General features: G+C 32.8%; 1 protein-coding gene across 1 annotated transcript; it reads left to right on the top strand.

Moving 5' to 3' along the window:
- Nucleotides 1-4795: 4795 nt before the first annotated feature.
- LOC124359784 lies at nt 4796-22623 on the top strand. The gene is made up of 7 exons (XM_046812809.1): nt 4796-4932; nt 5636-5874; nt 7149-7328; nt 9478-9596; nt 13402-13557; nt 19969-20082; nt 20485-22623. Exons 2-7 carry the CDS (start codon nt 5670-5672, stop codon nt 20992-20994), a joined length of 1284 nt encoding a protein of 427 aa, XP_046668765.1. The 5' UTR covers nt 4796-4932; nt 5636-5669; the 3' UTR covers nt 20995-22623.
- Nucleotides 22624-23605: the final 982 nt, after the last annotated feature.

The raw sequence follows: 23605 nt of genomic DNA, 5'->3' as shown, positions 1-23605 counted from the left end.
GTACACAGATTTCGCTATGATTTGTATATCTTTTATGCGTTTTCAAGTATATGTCCTCATTTTATAGTATTCGTTTAATATAAAGTAGTCGGTATATTATTATTTTTGTTTCAGCACCCCCTCGACCCTAGGAATTTCTGAAGGTAAACAAACATTAACATTGTTCCTAGTAGTAGTGTTTGTTTTAAGGTAGAATACATTTATAATATTGTCTTATTAAATTTTAAGAATTTCCCGGGGAAAAATTCCAGAGCTCCTGTATTTTGGAGGGTATTTGTACCTCCTATACCACGCCGTGTGTCAGCATCATAATAATGTTCTATATACGGCACTGGGTATTAATAGAAAGCTGCAGCTGTAACGTTTGAGAAAGGTAACAGAATTTGTTATTTAATTTTATGTCCTTAGAGAACAACACAGAGTTAGAGTATTACCTAATCAAGTTTTTTGCTTTATCTGTTTGCTACTATTTAGTTAGAGGCCCACCAAAATATTATGAATGCATTGAATAACACCTCGAGCTCGTTTAGAATGCGTTACTACTTTCGACTTAGAATTTTTATTGAAACAAAAAAATGAATCTGTACTGCCATTTCCATGCCCAGTCGTTCATCAAAACTGTGAAGTCCCATTTCTTGCACGATTACAAAGAGATCTCTCGTCGATCGTCTCTTCACTGTCCTGCGCATGGCGCTGAAGACCTGACTGATAAGAACGCAGGAACAGTAGTCTACGAACTCAGAGTAGACTCACATTTCCAGGTACAGAGGTAACTGGACGGCCATGTAAATCTATGTTGATGACATACTGTAAAAGGTAAACCTGCTCTCCTTTGATCTCGCCGACTGCCAGTACACTGACCGGGTGCATGTACTGAAGCAGGAGTTGTGATGTGCACCATCAGATTTCTAGAATTACTCACATTATTACTTCACTACAGTGTTATCTGAATAGTTTAAGACCCCGAGTTAGAATATTATTGACAAACACATTAAATTAATTTCAACAATGACCAAATTGCGCTTACTTTTGATTCCTGATATTCTTATGCAAATGGGTCCGAACATTTGGTCTCTGTTATTTCTGTATATATATTCCATAACAACTAAACAAGTTGGTTTAGCTACAGTTCCCACCAAAACTACATTATGTGTATACAGCTCGGTTGCTTTACCGTACTCAGAGATCGTATCTAAAACATCGTAATGTACTCAATCAGGTACATGATCAGTCGATCAGAATACCTATTTATCTAGATTACAACACATTTTGAAATTTAGATATCTTTGATGTCGAAACGGTGTAAAGAATTCGTTTTGAGCATCTTCGTCGCCGACATTTTTTGGATCTCTTCAGACGAACATTATTCCAGAGTCCCGGAGTCAAGTTGTGACATCGTCTATTCCAGACTCTACACTAGGAGGAAGGTGAACTGGTGAAGATATACTTAACACTCAAATTGAATCTCAACCCTTCCCTCCATAGCTATATTATGTGTGAACAGGTTCGGTTATTTGCTTGACATTTTGCATGAAGTCTCTCTCTTCACTTAAGGAAACATGAATCACTTTTAATAACTGTTACTTCATGGAAATGACACGTTTCAGGGCAAAAACAACTGAACAGTGAAAGTGACTTTTTAACATTTAGAAATTCCCTGAAACGTTACTCCGAATTTATTGTGATTAAAACCACAAAAAAGATAAAACACAGTCCCATAGCTAACAATTACCTGCGGTTTCGTACGCAATTTCGAAAGTGTTCCATGTGTATGAGCATTTTTGGTTCCAGTGAATTATATTTCCAACGCCAATGTTGCGTTTTCTTTGTTACCTCGATCAAGAAATTTGTCATTAGGTGTATATTCATGGCCATTCTACTTTACTCCGGTCTTAGGATTTTTTGTTCCATAGCTGATGTTTCTTTTCGCGGTCGAGTCTGTGCGTAGAAAAAGGCCAACATAATAATATTGATGTACTATATTTCGCAATTCGCTTCTTCAGGTACAATTAACAAAATAATGAAACACGTAAGATAACCAAAACATAAATGTAAACAGATAAATATATTCATAATCATAATATTTTTGAAATGAAAAATATATGTTCAAACTGTGGGTGTAATATACATACAAACGTGGGAAGTCTACGTATGTCAAGATACAACTAAGATGTCTTTTATAAAAGTCTTTAAATATTAAAAGTGAGATAGTGACTTTGTATTTTATATTTAATTAATACATAGTATAAATAAAAGTCGCTTTTTGAGTCGGTTTGTTTGTGCATCGATATTTTGTAAACTACTCAACGGATTTTGATAAGGCTTTCACTGTCATCTTCGGATGTGCGCACGCCCGCGCGTGCGTTTGTGTGTGGATGGATATGTATGCGCACGAGCGCGAGTGTGTGCGCGTGCGCGTATGTGTGTGTTTTTTGCTGTGTGATGGAATGCATTAATTCCGATATAGTGTAGGTTTCAGAAATCGACATTTTTTGTTCTCTCTCTCTCTCTCTCTCTCTCTCTCTCTCTCTCTCTCTCTCTCTCTCTCTCTCTCTCTCTCTCTCTCCCCCTCTCTCTCTCTCTCTCTCTCTTCTTTCTTTTCCTTTTTACTTTTTACTTTTTATAGCTCAGAAAATAATGTTTCTTGCGTACTCCTTAAGCTCATCCCATATGTTTCCTTACATTTTATAGCCATATAACTTCATATATATATCAGTGATTTTATATATATATATATATATATATATATATATATATATATATATATATGTATCTTAGTTGTACAGTAGCCATGGATTTTAAAAACCACAAGAAGGAATAAAATAACCGCCTACACATACATCACAGTTAGCATCTTTGTGATAACGTTCGTTCAACGGATCTTTCAACAAATTCATTGAAGACGTGCCTCTGCTCCAATTTTGTTTTTAGCTGATCGAAACTAATCACTATGAACGACCAAAAAGAAAGTTCCAATTTACTGGCGGAAGAAAAGAAATGAGTAGACCGATATTTAGTTAACAAAATACTATGATTTTTGTTTTTGTGAATTTTAAAATTTCAGTCACGTTAAAAATTAAAGGAGGTTTTATTTTACGAAGTGAAGTTAAGTCTGAGAAGCCAACTCTATCACTTAATCTGGAAACGAATGGTTAAAATGTGATTTCCGAACCACCACCACCAATGAATGGCCAGGCAGGCGGGCTGCTTGCAAGGACAGGGACAGGATCATTCAGCGACCACCCATCCAAGCAGCAGCCACGCTCGACGTTGCTTGACTCGGTTATCTTCCAATAACCGTTGTCTTCACTAGACTTCGTTATTGTCAAATAGTATTTATTTATTAAGACACAAAATAAAACGAAAGATTCTTTGAAATTCTCTGCATACTTTTATTGACTGTGGTGATGACAATAAATAAATATTGTAGTCTAATTATTAGTACAATACTGCCCAATCTGAGGCATGTCTTTATTAATGTTTACGAAACTATCGCAATAATTTCTAAATAGGTTTAAAATAACAAAATTAAGACGTCTCATTTATCCTGTTTATTCCATTGCAATAATCAACTCAAATGAATAAGTGTTTGATTTTATATAAGACTTGTTTGTTGAGACAACAAACGATGTGGCTTTAATCCAAAATTTATTAAATAGTCAATGAGAAAGTAAAGGAAAAGGAAAAGAAAGGAAGAAAAGAAGGGGGTGCCGATGGCCGAGTGGTCTAAGACGTTGGAATTTGAGTCTGATTTCGGAGTTCGACTCCTGTCTGTGACCGTTGCACTTTTTATCAGTACCATCGACCTTGTACTGTATCGACTCTCTCCCTAATTCTGTTTGATAAGATCCTCGCACAGGCCAGTGGCCCGTGAGGACGGGCAGAATAAGGCTTAAAAGGGGATCGGCTTCTCCTTTTTAACAAAAAAAGGAGATTAAGAATAGGTGGAGTAAAAAGGCGTAGCTCTCCTCGATCTCAGCTTCATACTTTTCGTAAAATTTAACATCATCATAGAAATAGGGTAGGTAATGTTTATATTAAACATCAAAAAAATGTTTAAAAAAGGAAAAAGTACCTAAACTTAACATTTTGAGCATTCTTACTTTTTTATTTCATCTCTGATGTTGTACTTCCTATAACATATATGACAATCGCCCGAAATCATATTATCCTTTAGACTATAGCAAACTTTAGGCACTCAGTCCTAATGTTGGACCCAAATATAAAGGGCCTATGCTCTCAGTGATTAAACAGGGATCATGAAAAATTTAAATCCAATCGAGCTGATGGCTTTTGTAGCAATGGAACTCAAAACACCCAAAGGATCTTTCACATTCACAGTACAAAGGATTACCAATATACTAAGTACTACATTTAGAATGAATACGCAAGTGAGAGAATCGACTATTTCTTAGTAGCGTGGATGTTCAGTCAACGATGGTAACCAATGGAATCTTGACCCCTACAGATTTATGTGGAGTACAAACCATGTAAATCCGGATCTTGGCTATTTCAGTTGCCTTATATCCAGATCTTAAAACCCATAGATGCGGAGACCGTTTGTATAAGTTTTATATCGATCTAATGCAAGTGTGGATTCAGATGACAGTATGAACACGGATTAAAATATCCTCAAAACCAGTCTCAAAAAAGAAATGTTAAAAATTTAACTTATTCGAGATCACTTTAAAATAAAATTACAAATAACTACTGTATTACAAGTCTATCAAAGTAAATTAATTAAAACTGCTATTATTACTCCAGCTGACTGAATTGTGTTGTAAAACATGTATTTATTTATTATTATTTATTTCACCTAGAGGTTAGTTTTTACTTATTTTTATAAATGTTTGACTTATACGAGGTTTTTTTAAAAATGTATTGAAAATGACAAGTATATTAGAACACTTGGAATCCAACCAACTTATTCTGGTATGATCATTCAATCCCATTTACATAGTACAATAGTCTTTGTAGTCAGTGTACAAATTTGAAATGTCTAACTAACTTACTGGCTTACATTCTGTTTTTGTTCAAGTAACGTTTTACCGAAATCTAAACTGATGCAGTCGCAATTAATGGACATTATTGAATAATATACTGTAAACATCTTGTACTCTGGCTAGATTTAAAAAGCCGCAATAACAACCGCCTGAACTTTCTGAAGTAGTAAAGTTGCATTTGATTTTTAATTTTATTATTGAATAATTTAAAGTTAGGTTTTTACTCTAGATCTTTGTTTTAAATAAACAATAAAACATCTTCCCTATTCTTCAAAAGTGACAATTGCCATAGTGATTATCCTACTGTGGTCAAATAGTCTCATTCGTTCCTGTTTCATAATCCCACCAATTCCCCTCCTGTCCATTCTGAGAATAATGAAATTCCATTGCACAAATTAGCCTTTTGGATATCGAATCTACACATGGTTCTTGCTTCATGGAACAATAACAATTGGATAAGTTATGAATAAATAAATTTGCGTTTGGTTTTGAAGTGACACACATTTAAAAATAGAGTTTTTGGTTCAAATTTACCCTTTGTATATATTTATTCTTGTTAATATTTGTAAATGTTCATCTTTGTTAGCATTTTGTCGATTTATCTGTATTACGGTTTGATATTATTCCCAAAGACAGAACGAAAGTGACAAGAGACTGGCAATTGAGATGGGCCTTCTGAATGAATCCATGCAAGGCCTACGTGATGCTATAAAACGTCAAGAACACCAACTGTCCAACTACATCAACAAGCAAGGGTTTCAAGATGCTCAACTATTTTCGAAAGGAGATTTTAGTGAAGAATCCCAGAAGTTTTACCAAACTCAAAGTAATGACTTAGAAAATCAATTTGGAACCCGTCTGTGCAGTGCAGGTTGGTTATAGAAGTATTTGTCAACGATGTAATAGGGCACTCTCTAGGTTAAGAGGGGAACCTTTTGTATTAAACGAAAAAAATATTTTACACTTCTACGGCTTACTGAGAGCCAACTTACTTATTCAAAACTTAATATAAATGGGCTACCTCAATTTAAGTTTAAAAAACTGCTGGCTGCATAAAAGAGAATATATATATATATATATATATATATATATATATATATATATATATATATATATATATATATATATACAGTTTCAACCATCAATTCAATATCCTACTACCGCACATATATGCACAACAGTGTTTACTGGTTTACAAACATTGTTTAAGGACCAACTGAGGATGTGCATTATGCCTACTAGAGCTCTCCCAATGCATAGCTTCTACATTTGATAAGACCTTTAGCTTATTCTCACTAAGTGACGATACTGTTTGTATTTGCCCATTAAATCTGTCAAGAGTTGTGCAACTCTCAGCTCTCTATCTTTTTAATGTTTTATTTGCTCACAACAGTCAGTGACTAAATTGATGGAAAGTCTATTTGAAATAAACTGTCAGTTTTAAGAAGGTTTTGTGCCTGGTGTATTATAAATTTACCTTCTAATCATATTTTCAGCAGGTGACCTCACAGTTTCATATGTGGTTAAATATACTTTTGATAGTCTTAAGTAACAAAAGTTTCTTAACTGTAGCTTGACGTTTGTGATCGTGGTATCAGGAACTCAATTAAATATTACTATGGCATGGAAGCTCAGTTTCTTTGTTTCCTGAAAAATAACTTATCCTCAGAGTAGTAACCTGATATTAATGAAATACTTTTTAATCTCATTACGTGAACCTAACCATTAATTATTTTTTAATTTCAAAATACGTGCAAATTTGAGTACATACCTTGTGGTAGAGAACAAAATCATGGTAGATTTGAATCAACATATGTGTTTCATGGCTATTTGTGTTGATATAAGCATTGTTAGTGTTGTGGTGGCTTAATTAACCCATGCCTAAATACTTATTTGTGTGTACAAATTTTGTGAACTTGCCCAGTGTTTTAGAATATCTAAGTGGAGGATGTATTTTTTGTCCAGCATTTGTGCAAACCTCAAATTTTTGATAGTGATATTGTGATGCCAGCACATTGCCCTACAATCGACACAGTACACAATCGGATGTTAAATGTCAATGTAGCCTATTAAATCTCTTAGATATTAAAATATGAATAACTTATCTTCATTGTGTGAGATTTAGAGTGATTTGTCTGTTTACAGAAAGTAACATCTCTCAATCCTCTCACTGGAGCTGTAGCTTAGACACTATAAACTCAAGTATTGGAGACTTAACAGTTGTGTTAAAGAGTCAAGATAAACAAGTTATAAGATTGATCACAGAAAATGAAGAACTGAAAAATGAAATTAAAAAGACTGAGAAGGAACTAAAAAAAACTAGATGTAAGTCTCTAGGATTAAACATTAAACAGTTTTAAGATTTTATGATATTTAAAGTTTAAAACTCAATGCTTGGTAAATAGTTCCACATTACAATACTTTACATAGACGTTTAAATATAGAATAAATTCATGATTTATTTGTTTTTCATATAGATTGCTTTAAGTATACTATTATTCTGCTACTTTAAGTAGAAAATTGTAAATAATGAAAAAGAAAATACGTGAGAGGAATATGTCAAACCCTAAGATTTGCAGAGATAAGTATATTAGGCTCCTCTCATAGACGGATTTATACCTGCTACTTGAATTTACATTGGCAAAGTAAATACCAATGTCAATTACAGCTGGGCAACCCAATGGATATCCAAGAAAGGCACATCACTCTCTGCAAGAGTAAAGATACTGAAGTAAAGAGAAAAGGTGATAAATGGGTCTAGATCACTGTTGGAGTGAGTGGAGCTCCTTTTGTTGTTATAATTTTAAAGGTGTTAGCAAGTCGAAATGTGAGGGTGAACCTTTCCCTATACCCCTCTGAGTAGAAGAGGCTTGACCAAAGAAAGCCTTCCCTTATCCAAGGTGACATGGTTGAGATAGTGCCCACTATCCCTCTTCACATTAGCTGTCTATATGTGGGCAGTAGTGGACTGGCTTACCTATCCTCAATATCTTATCACTCCAGATGCTTTGCAGAAAATCTTGTAAATTTAAATGCAGCAGAGGTTGCTTCAGCTTCTTTTCCAACTGAACAAAGAAATGTAAGACCTAAATTATAAGAAAAAAATATACTTTCGATTGATCTTTAATCGACTGATATATGGTGTTGTTAAGATAATATTTTACACTTAGCACTTATTATCAACCCTTTGAGTGCAAAGAACCGATGAGAGCAACCCATTTATTTCCGTAAAGTGCTGAGGGCCGATAAGATTGGCTTTTGAATATTTATTATTCTGTTACTAAATGTTATCACCTGGCATTATTTAATCTCATTTCAAATATAATAAATAAAATCAACTTAGATTATATTATCTTTAATTTATTTTACAGCTGGTAAAAGCTATTTTCCAAATATGAGAAACAACTTTAATGTGAGTGCAAATTTGTTTACACTAATATATAATACGAGTCATACTCACTATCACAGATATTAAATTTCGAAACTTGGCAAGTTATACTTGTTCCTATAAGAGGGAACAATAAAAAAAGTTGCATAAAAATGTATTGAGATACAAAAATTAGTTTGAATAGAATTTTTATATCAACACATCAAAAACTCAAACAATTATCTTTTGTATAGTTTTTTTATACATTTCAACATATTTAACACCCACATAAATATTATAAGTGATATCCTATTTTCCCTCCAAAACAATAAAACAAAAGTCATAATAATAAATAATGGGTTATGTTTATTTTTGAAAATTTGTGAGTTATTTTGTGGAACACTACACAAATAACAGATAAAAAAAACTAAACTGAGTTATACAGATACTTTTTTTTAAATTTGGTATGTTTCTTCCTATGGACATAAGGAAACATAAAAAGATGCATACAAATAAATTGAGATCGTAAAATTACAATTTTTGTATTCCAATTAAAAAAATTAAGAAATTAAATTTTTGTTTGTATGATTTTTTTTATTTAAAGTTTTAACATGTTTTATCATTCCAATAAATACTACAAGTTATAGCCTACTCTCTCCCCTACATAATACAAGAAACATTGTCTCATTATGTTTATTTGTATGAAATTATGAATTATTTGGCTTATCACTACACAAACACCACAAGAGTGTTTGGCACAGAGAGAGGTGACTTATCACAAATGCTTAGCACTGGCAGCACCACTCCCTCAAAAGTACTTGGCACTCAGAGGGTTAATGTAACCTCAATATGGCAGTAAAAGAGCATATAGATATCTATCTCACTATTATTTACACAAAGTACAGAATTTTCAACACAACAATCAACAATTTTCCGCTGTCAACTTAATAACAACTGCCCTGAAGATCAACATTTAATTTGATAAGTTTATCATGAAGCCTTAAAAATGTATTTATATTTTTCCTGTGTAATAAAATAGGGTAAAATTATAACATAGATTATGGTCTAAATTAATTCTGCCACTTAATATTATTCTGATTCCTCTAGTTTTACTAAAGGCTGAGAGAGAAACCTTTGAACAGTATAAAAAAGACACATTTCAAGAAGTAAAAAAGCATAAGAGTGAAGAATCCTGTGAAACAAGACCTAATAAGCATTTTCAGGAGGTAAGAAAAATCAATTTCTCAAATCATAAAAAGATTTATTGTCTTATTCTCTCTGTTTGTGTATGCAATCATGAATGAATACAATGTGTATGTAAACAAGGCAAGTATATCAGCTATACAATTCATACAAAAAAGTGGTAAATTTATTGTATTGAATACTTTATGAGTTTGATAAATGTTTGAATTTATTAAATTTGTGGCTCTTTTTAAGTTTAACAATTTTGAAAGATTTCTAGTAATAAAAACCTAATAAGAACAATTGCAAGATAATAACTTGCAATAATATAAAGATAATACTTTCTACCATTAAGTTTAAATGATTTAATATTATAATATAAGCATTTCACTTGTTAATTTTACTTTAAATTGCAATATTGGGGATTTCAATACTGAGTTGTAAGATGGAAACTCGAAATTCAATATATTTCTGTACCGTAACTTACTCAGATCACTTAATCTAGTTTGCACAATTAGTAATCCAACCTACTTAAATTTCTGCATGGACAATATTTTAATTAATAACTTTAATACTAAATTTGAAGTTGAAACCATAGATGATCAATTTGCTGATCATTTGTCAAGTGTCGTTTCTATTTTTCTGTGTAGGTCAAATGTTAAAACTAACAACAATAAAAGTAGAGTTTCTTCACAACTACTTAGTTGAGTTGGTCTTAGTTTCAGGAAACAAACTGAAAAAGATATAAGTGAAGTCATTGAACGTTTGCAGGTGGTAAATGACCGATGAATATATCATAGGAAATCTCAGTGTAGATCAGCCCTTTCAAAGTTTTTTTTTTTGTAAATATGTTAACCTATGGCACTTTTGTTCTCCTTTAATTAGTAAACCGAAGAATTCTCAGGGTGGGTAATTGAAAAGTAGGGGTAAAATTCACTGGTTTGATATCAGTCTAGCAAAGGAAAGAGAAACCATATTACATTTCTTTAATGTATATAAGCATCTAAGGCAAATTAATTCTCAACAAACTCCACTAGCTGATAATGCTTACTTGGCTTCTAGAAGGTTATATAGGTCTCATTTAACACTTGCCAAAATATAGGCTTGCGAACACTACATCAATACAGCAACCATCACGTGCAAAGCAGCATGGGAGATAATTAAGCAAGAAAATTCCAGTAGTGTGTCTCAGGTAGTGGAATTGGACTCTGAACTTGTCAATAATTATTTCTTGGTCAGTTAAAGAAATTACCAAATATAATTCCTGCTACAGATTCTTCTATTTCTGAATCTATTGGGCAATAGCATTGTGCCACCTAATTTTTTCATTGGGAAGATATTGAACCATCAGATGTTATTGGTGTTGTAAAGCTGTCAAACTGTAAATAGACAATATCTTTATTAACATAATCTTGGAGATTAGTATTAGCGTCAGTGTTAGTAGTCAGTAACTCATTTTCTTTTTCTGTAAGTGTGACAACCGTATCGTCTGTGTACATTACTATTTGACATGGGTTAGTAAAAGCATGGGTTATTTTAGTTTGTCAAATAAGATAATCAAAGGAACTATCGAATATCTTCAACAGCCACTGGCGTTCATCTTTAGTAAGTGTCTTGAGTTTGGTTGCTTTCTGGACTGACTCAAGGTTTCCAAAGAATTCCTGTATATAAGAAAGGTGACAAACATTTGCCACAAAGTTATCGGCCAGTTTCTATTTTTCCAATCTTGTCTAAAGTCTTTGAAGCTCTTATGCACAGGCAGCTGTCTCTTTATTTTGAACACAACAATCTGATGTCTGAATCACAGTTTGGATTTAGAGAGGGAAGATCCACTACTGATTCAGTCATGAAAATTATTGATCACACAATTAAGGCGTTTAATAGTAAGGAATAAGATTGCTTTGTCTCTTTTGGATCTGAGTAACGCATTCAATTGTGCCCCATTTACCTCTATAGTACAGAAACTCAGGTTTTATGGTATCTCAGAGATTTCACATAAAATAATTACTTCATATCTCGAAAATAGGCAGCAATATGTGTGTGTGAAAAGGTCTAACTCAATAATGAAATCTGTCACAATAGGAGTACCTCAGGGGTCTGTTCTTGGTTTGCTGAACAACTTGAATGTAAACTCAGTCATCTATACAGACGACAACAATATTGCAAACGATAGAATTATAAACGACTTGCAGGTGAGTTTTGAAACTGCACAACTGGAAGCAGAAAAATGGTTTAGTTCCAATGAGCTTCACACTAACCAGGAAAAACCCCAAGAAATTCTTCTGTTTTTTAACAGAACAGAAGCAGTCAGTAAAGTTGTTGGGGATCTGGACCAATACTAAATTAACTTAGTCAGATCACTAACACAAGTTATTGTAAAAAAATCTTCAAAGTTAGCCTCTTGTTGTGGAAGCCGAGGGACTTAATATCCACAAAATATTTGAAAACTTGCTACTTTGGCGTATTCTAATGACACATATCATATAGCCTTATTCTCTGTGATCATTCACCTGCAACCTAGAGGATCTTGCTTCTGCAAAAGAAGGTGATGAGGATTATGTGTAGAGTGGCACCACAAAATCAGTGTAGACCTTTATTTATTCACAACAAAAAATTTTAACAATAATAATCTTTACATATACCAAATTTTAATATTCACTGAAACTAACATTCAAATTTTTTCAAGCAGGAATGAAATTCATAATTACTTAATCATGCAATAGATACCAATACAATATGCAATAGATAAGCTAACATTGGATCATTTCACCAGATAAATGCAATTAAAGATTTTACAAATTACACAGTTCAGCCAGGGCCACTTCTTTAACAAAATATAAAAACAGGATCCTTGATTGGCTGCAAAGAAATCCTTTTTATACAATTCAAGAATTTTTAAACTGTGATGTGGAGTATATATTGATTTGCTTATGAATATTAAAAGACCATATACACTTAAGAATTTTCTTGGGTTTTGGTGTCACTAGACTGTAGACACCATTTTGAAATGTTTATAGTGTAATAAACTTAATGGCATAGAGATAAAACCCCATTCAGACTTAGGTGAGAAGGGGAAGTAATTGATAAAGTATTATGAATCATCCTACTCCAAATTGGAAGTCAGTGTGGAAAGTAGACAGACATCTGGGAGGCTTTAGGGCAGTGGCCTTCTTATGGTGAGGAGGGGAAACTGTGCTCATAATAAATGTGCAAACATCCAGGGCTGGATTTACATTTGGGCTGATGGGCCCAAGCTCAGAGTGGCAGAATTCAGGGGGCGGCAAATTTGGTAAAAAAGTAAAAAGATAAATTATTCCAAAAGTTAAAAATATGTGAAAAGATTGTGTAAACAATCATTCGCTTAATATATTCCATTTATTTCGTAGTCCTAACATTAATGAAATATGGTATGTTTCGGGACTTGACAGTTGGTTGATTTTCCTTAATCCAACAGAAATGTTTTGACTTTCTTTTCATGATTTTTCACTACTTTTCCAGTTGATGAATGTTGTGACATATCATATTTTATGGTAAAAACAATAACTGCAACTATAAGAAGCGTAACTTCAATGTTGACAATTCAACCTATTTTATTTGAGTTTTATTACAAGCTCAGCGTGGCCTCCTCACTGCCGCTGACGTCGCGTCGACCCACAGTGGTACCAAGGTATGCCCACATGGTTGGTGGGTGGGAGGGAGGGCAGCAAATTGTGGATAGCTCAGAGGTGGCAAATTTTCAAATCCGCCTTTGCAAACATCCCTTGTGTATTCTGAAGTGCCTACTATTTTAACATCGTCTTATCTACAGTGTTCACAGAGATATTATGTGATATGTATGAACATTTTCAGATGATAAAACTAAAATCAGAACTGGCCCATTACAGGCAGATGTTTGTGGAACAGAGTCATACAGTTAATCGCCTCTCTAAGCTTGTCACCAATTTGAAGGGAGACAGGATCTTGCTCAAAGATAAGTTGCTGCAACAGGAAAAAAAAGCTAACAAGGTATTGTACTACTTTTTTGTAATATCAATCAATAATAGTTCAATATGGTACAGTAAAAAAATAGTAAATTCTAATCAACTAGCAGTTTCCTGTGTCGTTGCATGCAATTTTGTGTAAGCTTTGCACACGTGTATGAGCACTTCTGTTTCGAGTGAATTATATTTCTGATGCCAATATTGAGTTTGCTTTATTGCCACCATCAAGGAAATGTGTTGAAAAGTGTATATGTATCCAACTATGGATGGATTTTTGTTGTTATTGCAGCCTCGTCACATTAACATATGCAACACGATCAAGGAGCCCTTCTGTATCCATTTCTAAACACAATATACTGTCTTTAACTGTCTGCTCTCGGTAATTCCAATAGTTGCCGCAACTATGGTGCAGAATAGTCAACAAAAAAAATCTTCCCTGGATGGGGTACAGCTTTAAACACAGGTTGTATTATTCCTCAAACATACAAAGTTGTGACAATATATGATAGGATTTTTCTTGTTGTTGGCTTCATAGAAGTTTTCTTAAATTTTAAGAGGCAATTTTTTTACTGCTTCTGTAGCCAAGTTTACTCACCATATGTTACAGAAAGAATGAACATATGATAGTATAAATTTTAGTAAATGTAAAAAGATAGAATAGAAGTTTAGTTGCAAAAGCTTTCTCCTGCTGCTATTATTACTTTCATTTTGTATTTGTATGTCAGTTTCTCTTAATTTCGATATATCTTACAGAGAATATTTAAAACAATAATCCATTCAGGAACAAGTAAGTTATAAGAAATATTGGTGATTATAAGAAAATGAAAAAGTCATCATTATTATTAAATACATATAACCAAACAATAACAAAATCCAATAAAATATATTTCTTGGTAAAGCAACAGAATGTATTTTTTTTAACAATTATCAGTTGCTAAAAAATTAATTGGAAAAGTTTGAAAATTGGGGGGTAACTGGATCCCTTGGACCCCTTGCTGACCACGTCCTTGAAATAAAGTATGATGTTTGTTCCTAACATTTAAAATGCATTTACATTAGCACTTACAGCATGATCTTCCTTCACACAGCCAACCCCAACTTCTTAGACCAAATTGTGATTAAATTACTGCAATGATATCATGAAGACCTACTAACCTTCTGATGAAGCACACAGATTATAATGGTTCACTATGTGTCTAATTGTTTAGTAGTCAATTCACAATCATCTGATTGTTCGAAGACCTGCTTTGATTAAGCTTCCCAAGTATTATATTTAACCATATCAGCAGTGGGCGTAGCGAAGGGGGGGGTCCAGGGTGTCGGACCCCCCCCGAAATTTTAAGACATATTAAAAAATAAAGCATGGGGCAGGAAAAAAAGGACACTTATCATTACTCTTGTCTAAAAACATTAAATTGATTAATTTCACTGATTGAAGTGACCGTTGTTAAAAATATTATTGTCCTTTCGTTTAAATCATAAAGTATCAAACGATACTTTTGGGCTCGGCCTTTCGAATAGTGTAGTGTAATCACGGTATTTCTATAGTCACGTGACGTCGCAAAGTAACCTGAACCGTAACATGGCGAACAGTTTAAATTAGCGACCACTTCGTTCAAATTCGATCGTGGGGACGTAAAGTGACTGCTTAGAATTAAGTTACGACGTTGATTTTAGGTGTCATTGAACTGTAAACGTGTATATAATTATCGAAAAAAATCACTTTCGGTCGGATAATACACTTGAAAAACTCTACTGATTAGAACTTCAACTAATTTGGACTTCAATGATTGAGGTAAACGTGGGGTAAACTATTTTTGTTATCATTAAACTGTACACCGTACCTATATAATTATCGAGAAAAAAATCACTTCCGGTCGGTAAATACCGAAGAAAAGCTCTCTACAGATTCAAGTTGTGACGATTTTGGATTTCATTGGTTGAGTGGTTGAGGTAAAAGTGGTACTTAGGATTATGTTAGGACGGTGATTTTAGGTATTAATTCAACGCCGACTAATTATCGAGATACATATATATACATATATATAATTATCGAGAAAAAAACAATTAAATCACTTTAAATTAGCGACTTTTTTCCTATGGAGTCCCACAGGGATCTATACTTGGACCAGTCTTGTTCCTTGTGTACGTCAGCAGGCTGAACTCATCGCTCCTGAGAGGGAAAATGGTCCAGTATGTTGATGCTGCATTAAAGCTCCAACAAAACATGAATTAGAATTCATTTTCTTTTTAGAATTGAATTCATGTATTCAGTTTTTTTTTTTTTATTTAATCTGAGGATCAATAACTCCAAATCGAATGCACTAAATTTCTGTTTGCGGTAAAGAGAGATTGAGGATCGCGCTGCTGTGATGGCGGACGATGTCCTCATAGAGGAAACTGATTCCACCTAGTTCCTCGGAATGTACCTTGATCGAAGTCTGACTTGAGACAATCACATTGAAAGTACCTGCTCAAAGGTTTCTTCAGGCATTTATGCTATACAGAACCTTTCAAAATTTTGCTCCCGGGATGTACTAAAAATGGCCTACTTCGCCTTGTACACCCCCATCTAACTACGAGTTGAGGCTATGGGGCAGCTGTTCTAAATACAAATTTGAGCGAGTATTTAAAAGTCAAAAGAAAGCTGTCCGCATCATTTCAAAATTGAAATCCTGAAAATTCATGCAGAGATGCCTTTAGGGGGCTGGGATTGCTACTTTGCCCTGTCTCTACATCCTCGATGGTCGCCCTGTACTGCCGATTTTAAGTGCGAGTTGGTCCGGGGCAGGGACGTCCATCAATACGGGACAAGAGGCAGGGACAACCTTCGGTTACATCCGCACAGAAACAGCCGCATTCAAACGTTTGCCATTCGAGGTTGGTGTTAAGTTGATCAACAAACTCCCTGATGAAATCAAAAATTTGAATGAACCAACACAATTTTAAAGCTCGATTGAGACACTTTTTGGTGTCAAGGGTGTTTTATTCGGTGGATGAGTTTATGATGAGCCGCTGGGATGAATTTTAAAGTAATTCGATCATCCTCTATTTCTGGTGGTAAATTTTAGAAGAGTTTTAAACGTATGGCTGTAAGTATGTATGAGTCTTAGGAATGAGTGTGGACTGTGTATGAACGGGTATGAATGGGGGCAATTTAAAATAGATATTACATATTTCTAAATAATTTAATTTCACGATTGTATGCAATTTTTATAATTGTTGACACAAATAAAAAAGTATTATTATTACCTCCTGTCGGAAATATACCGAGGAAAAGCTCTACTGATTCAGATTTTGACGATTTTGGATTTCACTGGTTGAGTCGTTGAGATAAAAGTGGTACTTAGAATTATGTTAGAACATTGATTTTAGGTATCAATTGAACGCCGACTAATACCTATATAATTATCAAAGAAAAAATTTAAAAAATCGCTAATACACCGGAAAAAACTCTACTGATAAGAAGTTCCGACTACTTTGGATTTCACTGACTGAGGTATTATATTCATTTTCCTTAGTATATTCTGATCGGAAGTGATTATTTTTGTTTTTTTTTTCTCGATAATTATATAATTTATTAGTCGGCGTTGAATTAATCTCTAAAATCAATGTCCCTAACATAATTATAAGTACTACTTTTACCTCAACAACTCAACCAGTGAAATCCAAAATCGTCAAAACGAATCAGTAGAGAGCTTTTCTTCGGTATTTACCGACCGGAAGTGATTTTTTCTCGATAATTATATAGGTAGTCGAGTACAGTTTAATGATAACAAAAAATCGTCGTCCTAACTCAATCAAAAATACCACATTTACCTCAATAACCGAAGTCCGAATTAGTTGAAGTTCTAATCATTAGAGGTTTTCAGGTGTATTTTATTTCCAACCGAAAGTGATTTTTCCGATAATTATATGCTCGTCTACAGTGTAATGATACAAAAAATCGTCATTATAAATCATTCATAAATACCTCAATCAATGAAATCCAAAGTGCCCCGAACTTCTAATCAGTAGAGTTTTTTCCGGTGCATTTTCCGACCGTTAGTTTGATCTGTACCCGAGCAACGCTCGAAAATCGTCCTTCTTTTCTAAAGGGTTTTCGGCCGTCAGTGGCCCAATATCCCCGAAGGGGTATTTCATTTTCTTCACAAAATATATTTGAGTCAATTATACGCCTGAGTGAAGCTCTGTTTTGTTTCTTTTTCTTTCTTATCCAGTGAATCCAACATCACTTTGGTGCCTTCTACTCGGCCAGAATCGAACTTCGTAAAGTTGCTGTAGCTATACAAGAAAATTTATGGTACTAGAGTTGCTGTGAGAATTTAATTTGCCTATTACATCTTTCCACTTCTATAAGGCATAGTTACTAAAGCTCCATATTTTTGGTATTTACTTTTACCAGTGAATTCATTGGCAAATAACACACAAAACGTCCCCCGGATACCCCGGTTTCGGACCCCCCTCGAACGAAATTTCTGGCTACGCTACTGCATATCAGTTATATTACTAACTCCATAATACAGGGTTATCTTTATAATTAGAATCAAAAATAAGAAAGTAAAACCCTTTTTAAACGTTTTATATTGTAGACACATTTTTCAACACTAAACCACCTTCAGTGTACAATAATAACCTTTAAAATAAATAAATCAATATACTCATATAGAACATTTAAACGTAAGTTAAATTTGTTGTGAAATAGTTGTAATTTTGATGTGTTCTTTTATAAGATTTTTAATTGGGTTTGTTTATTTTTTATATTTATATTTAGAATATTTTGATATTATAGTAAAGATACTCTGAATATCCTGACAACAAAAGTCATGAAAATTAGTATTTTTGGCACCATTTCTTAATCAACTAAGTTATGGTCAAACTTTAAATACAAAAAAATTTTAGTTTTTAAAAAAGATATTGATAGGTGTATTGAGTCATACTTTGCTATTTAAATATTTTAGGTTTTAAAAGTTTGGAATATCCTAAATTTTAACTATTAAAAAAAGTTGGAAATGAGCTGAAAAGTAACTAGTACAACATATTTTTAGAAAGAGTACTTTTTTGGTAATTGTGAATAAAGACTTTGACTTCCTAACATATTTAACAAGGTAACTGTACATTTCGGTCTATTCTATATACAGGAAGCGAAATAAATTAAAACTCTTTTTCAAATTATCTGTGAATAGAATCTTGAAAATGAAGTATGGCTTGAGCTACTATTATATTTGAAAATCTTTCAAGAATGACACCTGTGCCCCCACCAAAGTGGCATTTTGGGTGTTACAAATTATTTCCCAAATCCTTTGGGGCCAAAATATCAGAGTTAAAATGAAGAAAGTAGGTTTCTCGGTTCAGCCGCTATACATTGTGAACTGGTGGTCTGCCTCACTCTGTATGGAAAACTATTTCAGGCGGATGACACACTGGGTAGTTTAGGAGATACTACTAAAATACCTTCCAAAAATAGGGGCTTGAGGATTTTCCCCTGGGAAATTGTTGAGCTTTAAGATCTCAGAAATGTGTTCTATCTTAAAACAAACAACTGAGTGTAATTTTAATGTTTGTCTTTTTCAAATTTCCGGTGGAAGGGGAGTTTGAGCCCCCTTATATACGTCCATGCACCATAAGTTCCATGACTGATACCAGGCATAAGACTATAAACCTGGTAAATTGTCTATTGCACTGTTCTCAAGTTAGTGTTTATTGTAATGAGAGGATATCAACACTATGTTTGAAAAAGAAACTGCTTAAACATTCACATTTACCTTTGTTTACATATTAATTTTAAAGTGGCAAATATTCAGAACTTTATTTATATTTCTAAAATTATCATTATAGTATGTTTCTTAAGGGATGTTTAAAATTTTTATTGTTAGATGCTACAGCTGGAAAAGTATAGTTATGTTGTTTTGTTAGCGTTGACCAGAAAACACGTGAAAAAAAAAAACAATGGCATATGTCGAAGGACAAAAACAACTCAATATGTATAGATTATGGTTATTTTCAACACATTGACACAATCTGAATGTTGAGTTTAGCTTCACCTTCAACTCGCAGTGCAGCAACTGAGATCTTACAGTCACAGACGACTCCTGGGGTCTGGAAAGTCCATCTCAAAGGATCCAGCAAGAACGAAAGAGTAGAATACTTTGGCAATACTACGTAGTACTTGCCATGATTTCAGGTACTCTTGGCAACACGATAAGATCTTAGTTGTTTACGTGTTGCATCGTTTTGACATCAGACACACTTCTGACCAAAAAGTTCCATATGATTTACTTAGCAGGAATTCAGTGTAATCAAGAGGTGCATTGAGCGGAAGGTGAAATGGAACTACACTGAACATTTGTATTGAATCACAACCCTTTTTTGTATTGAAATAATTATAAATTTTAAATCAATAACAATTTAATAATGAGTTATGTATTTTTTACAGTTCATTTTGGAAATGGCTCAGCGTTTCGAAAACAGTAGAAAAGAGTTCAATATTGTCATTTCAAAAAAGCTGGAAGAACAAAGAGTTTCTCCAGGAAAAGTAGCAGTCTACAAGGTAATTTTCTTTGTTTTATACAGTAATTTAAAAAATATCTGTACAATAATTCAAAAATGTAATATATATACATAATTATGTAACAGGACTCAATCTAACCCACTGGTACTGTCAGTACAATATTTCCACCAGTGCTAAAAGACAAAGATGTACAATATAGCGAGGATAGTAGATGATTTACAGACTATCATATCAAGAAACTGGTAAACAGTTGATTAAGTACATTGTAGAAAAATATATTTTTTGTGATGACACAGAAGGAATGAGATTTAGTTTGTGGTATCATTTATTTATTTGGTAGAGATAAAAAATTTAGTTGTAATTTGTAAATTCACTATTTAAGTTCTGTAACCTGTGATTTGAACCTAATAATTCTGTTTCTACTATTTTACCAATTTCCAGCTAACAGATCGCAATGCTCGCCTAGCATATGACAATTCAATGTTGAAGCTGGAATTGGATATGTTGAAAAAGCAACTGCTGGAGAGAAGAATTGAAGAGAATAAACTTCATTGCTTGACAGACCGGACGGTTCAGTACAGTAAAGAAGCTAATAATTTTGACTTTGAAAATCCTCATCTCGAAAAATGCAGGGATTCAAACACTTTTAACACACTCAAAGCTTCAGTCAGTGAGAAAAGCGGGTTGACAAACGTTTCCTTTCAAAATTGCACAATCGCAGTAAAAACTTCAGTGACAAGCCTTATAAACAGGAATAAGAAATCTGTGTTGATGTGGCAGCCTGACCAGGACCCGAGGCCTGTCAGTAAAGTGTCAAACTCGAATCAGGTGAACAGTTCGGCAGACAGTTCGGAGGATGTGAGACTCATGAGGGTGTTCTCCGCTCCTCAGTTGACAGCAAGTCATGGCAGTCTGGCTATAAAGGAGTTACAGGACTTGAAGACCAAGTAAGGAACAACTGTGAACCAGATTTATTGTCATTTTACATAGATGTTGAAATTACATGGATGGATAGTAACACTGACAACACATGTTTAGAGTTTACAAAATATACAGTACATCGAATCTGAAATGAAACGCTATCGATTTAGTTATGACTCGAAAAACTTTTAGAAATAAAATGTAACTGTGCTTTTTACAATGTACCTAAGTGATGTGCTAAAATAAAAATCTATGTGTGTTCTAACTAGTTTATATTCTTAGACACCAAAATATGACAGGCTCGTATTAGAGATAGAAAGACAATTAAAGAAAAGAAACCATGTCAACATCAATACATTAGTACGTGCGACAAATACGAATCGAGTGCCAAAACTACAGAAACAAGAGTCAACTCAACGTGGAAATATGATAAATTATTAAAAGCTAAAGCTAATAGTATTTACATAGTTATACAGCAAATTTGTTTGTTGAGTTTCATTTATTATTCTAGGAACAGCAATTTGAGTGATGAATTCATTTTGTGATTTTGTATGCTGAAGAACCATATTATTCTTCATCTTTCAAAGCTGATATGTACATGAAATTTGTTTTAAAATGTATATATACACAAAAATGTAATATATTCATATATTTACAATATAATTTTCAGGACTGATGATTTTTCACTAAAGAAAGTTTTTACTCGTATACAATGAGGACATTAAATAAAATTAATGTAAAAGAAAATGACATTCCTGGACATTTTCTAATTCCTATCAGTAATAAGTATATTTTTGTTAGTTGTACAATGATATGAGTAAAATAAACATGCATTGTGAAAAATGTTCTTGTTGAATAAAACAGAAAGTGAATCTGTATTTCTTGAAATAGTTTTAACTATTAAAAGACAATTTATCATTGAGAATGAATTTTTCAAAAATCTAAAGTGAAGCATTTATAAATAATTAATGAGGAAATTTTATCTGTAAAACCTTCTGTTTATATAAGTTAAATCTATAATTCAAAAAGTAATACATTGTATTTAAAATTTCCTTCATAAATAAGTTTATTTTCTTAAATGTGAGAAATGTACATTATTCCAGGCACATGAAGTCAACAGAAACTATTTATAAAAGTTAATAATAAAAAATTTACATTTTTCATAATAAAAAAACTATGCTTGAGATGACTTTTCTCTCAAAATATAAGTTGTTGCTAGATGATGTTATTTTATATTAAAGCCATGTATGATATTATCCATATTTACAATACTATCCTTGCAAGACAACTGTAAATACTCGGTGAATAATGTTAATAGATTGTTAATCATTAACAAATTTAAACACTAGTTCTAAATTTATTTTAATACCTTATTACCAAACATTTTCCAATATAAAACTTTCAGTCCTTATTCCTAGAAACTAATTTACTATTAAGTACAACTTAATAAAAACAATTGCCTTGAGATGTGTTGATGCTATTTGAGTTTTTGGAATACATTTTTATTCCCAAAAGGGTTGGTAATGAAGAGTATGTAGAAGAACTTGATCACTCATAGGATTCTAAAATATTACTGTGTTATTGTCATATAATTACTTCCATATTCTTTGTATTGGTGTTTATAAAATAAAATATACATGTTAAGTAAAATTACTGGAATAACTCCTTGCTTATTTAGCAAACTTGACACAATTAGGTTATAACAAATTAATAGAACAATTACATGAAGATTTACTTTAATAACTATACATTCTCAGAGCCATATAGATATCTAAAAAATTTTGTTACTCTGAAATGAATTTATCACACATATAACTGTACATGACTTATTAGTTTAATATTTTCCAGCATCATTAATAATGCAATGTTTCTTGGAACAGTCGGTTTCATATAGAACAAAATAAGACAAAAAATAATTTAATAGCGTTATGTTACATTTTCCAAAATGATTGGCTTTATTATGAGTCCCTATAAAACTAATGAATAAGACTAATAATACAGTAATGTTAAGTTAAAGTAATAATGTGTTTTACATAAAGGACAATGCAATATCAGACACAAAATTTTGGCTGATCTCCAAATCCAACGTGCTACATTGTTGGATGTACGAAAGAATTATTATCCCCAAATAACAAAACTTAAAAAAGTTTGTTGTAAAATATAACATTTTTATATACAATTTCTTCAATTTTATAAAGAGACAGTGTGATTATGCGATAAAATAATAACAAATTGTTTTAATTCAAATTAATTGAAATTATACTCCAAACGGCATTACGTTTCTAAATTATAATCAGAAGCCTTTACAAAAATGGCTATATTATAAAAGATATATAATCAAACTGAAATGGAGTGAGAGGTATTACTTTTTAGTGATATTTTCTAATAAGTATACACGTGGTAGTTCCTCTATCAGAGCTCACTATTATATGTAAAATTAGATTTTAAAAACCGTGGCATCCCCCACACTCACAAGCAGCTGTCATTGAACTGACTAATTATAATATCAAAAAATATAATTAGAAGTAGCAATATATTTTTAAACACTTACAAATGTATTTATACACACTTAATTTATGTCTTATCCTAACGCTACTTTAAAATTATTGTCAATTATTTCACTAATGTTTTCATCAATGCC

Source organism: Homalodisca vitripennis, chromosome 4 (assembly GCF_021130785.1).
Source record: "Homalodisca vitripennis isolate AUS2020 chromosome 4, UT_GWSS_2.1, whole genome shotgun sequence".
Lineage (NCBI taxonomy): Eukaryota > Metazoa > Arthropoda > Insecta > Hemiptera > Cicadellidae > Homalodisca > Homalodisca vitripennis.
The sequence above is the reverse complement of the archived record's forward strand: the minus strand, read 5'-3'. Positions and strand labels throughout refer to the sequence as shown.

What these genes read in the sequence shown, in the direction of transcription:
- LOC124359784 (XM_046812809.1), top strand. Translation starts at nt 5,670, where the DNA reads ATGGGCCTTCTGAATGAATCCATGCAAGGCCTACGTGATGCTATAAAA. An exon ending in GGAACTAAAAAAAACTAGAT is followed by an intron (nt 7,329 to 9,477) that starts GTAAGTCTCTAG and finishes TGATTCCTCTAG; the next exon opens with TTTTACTAAAGGCTGAGAGA. An exon ending in CTAATAAGCATTTTCAGGAG is followed by an intron (nt 9,597 to 13,401) that starts GTAAGAAAAATC and finishes GAACATTTTCAG; the next exon opens with ATGATAAAACTAAAATCAGA.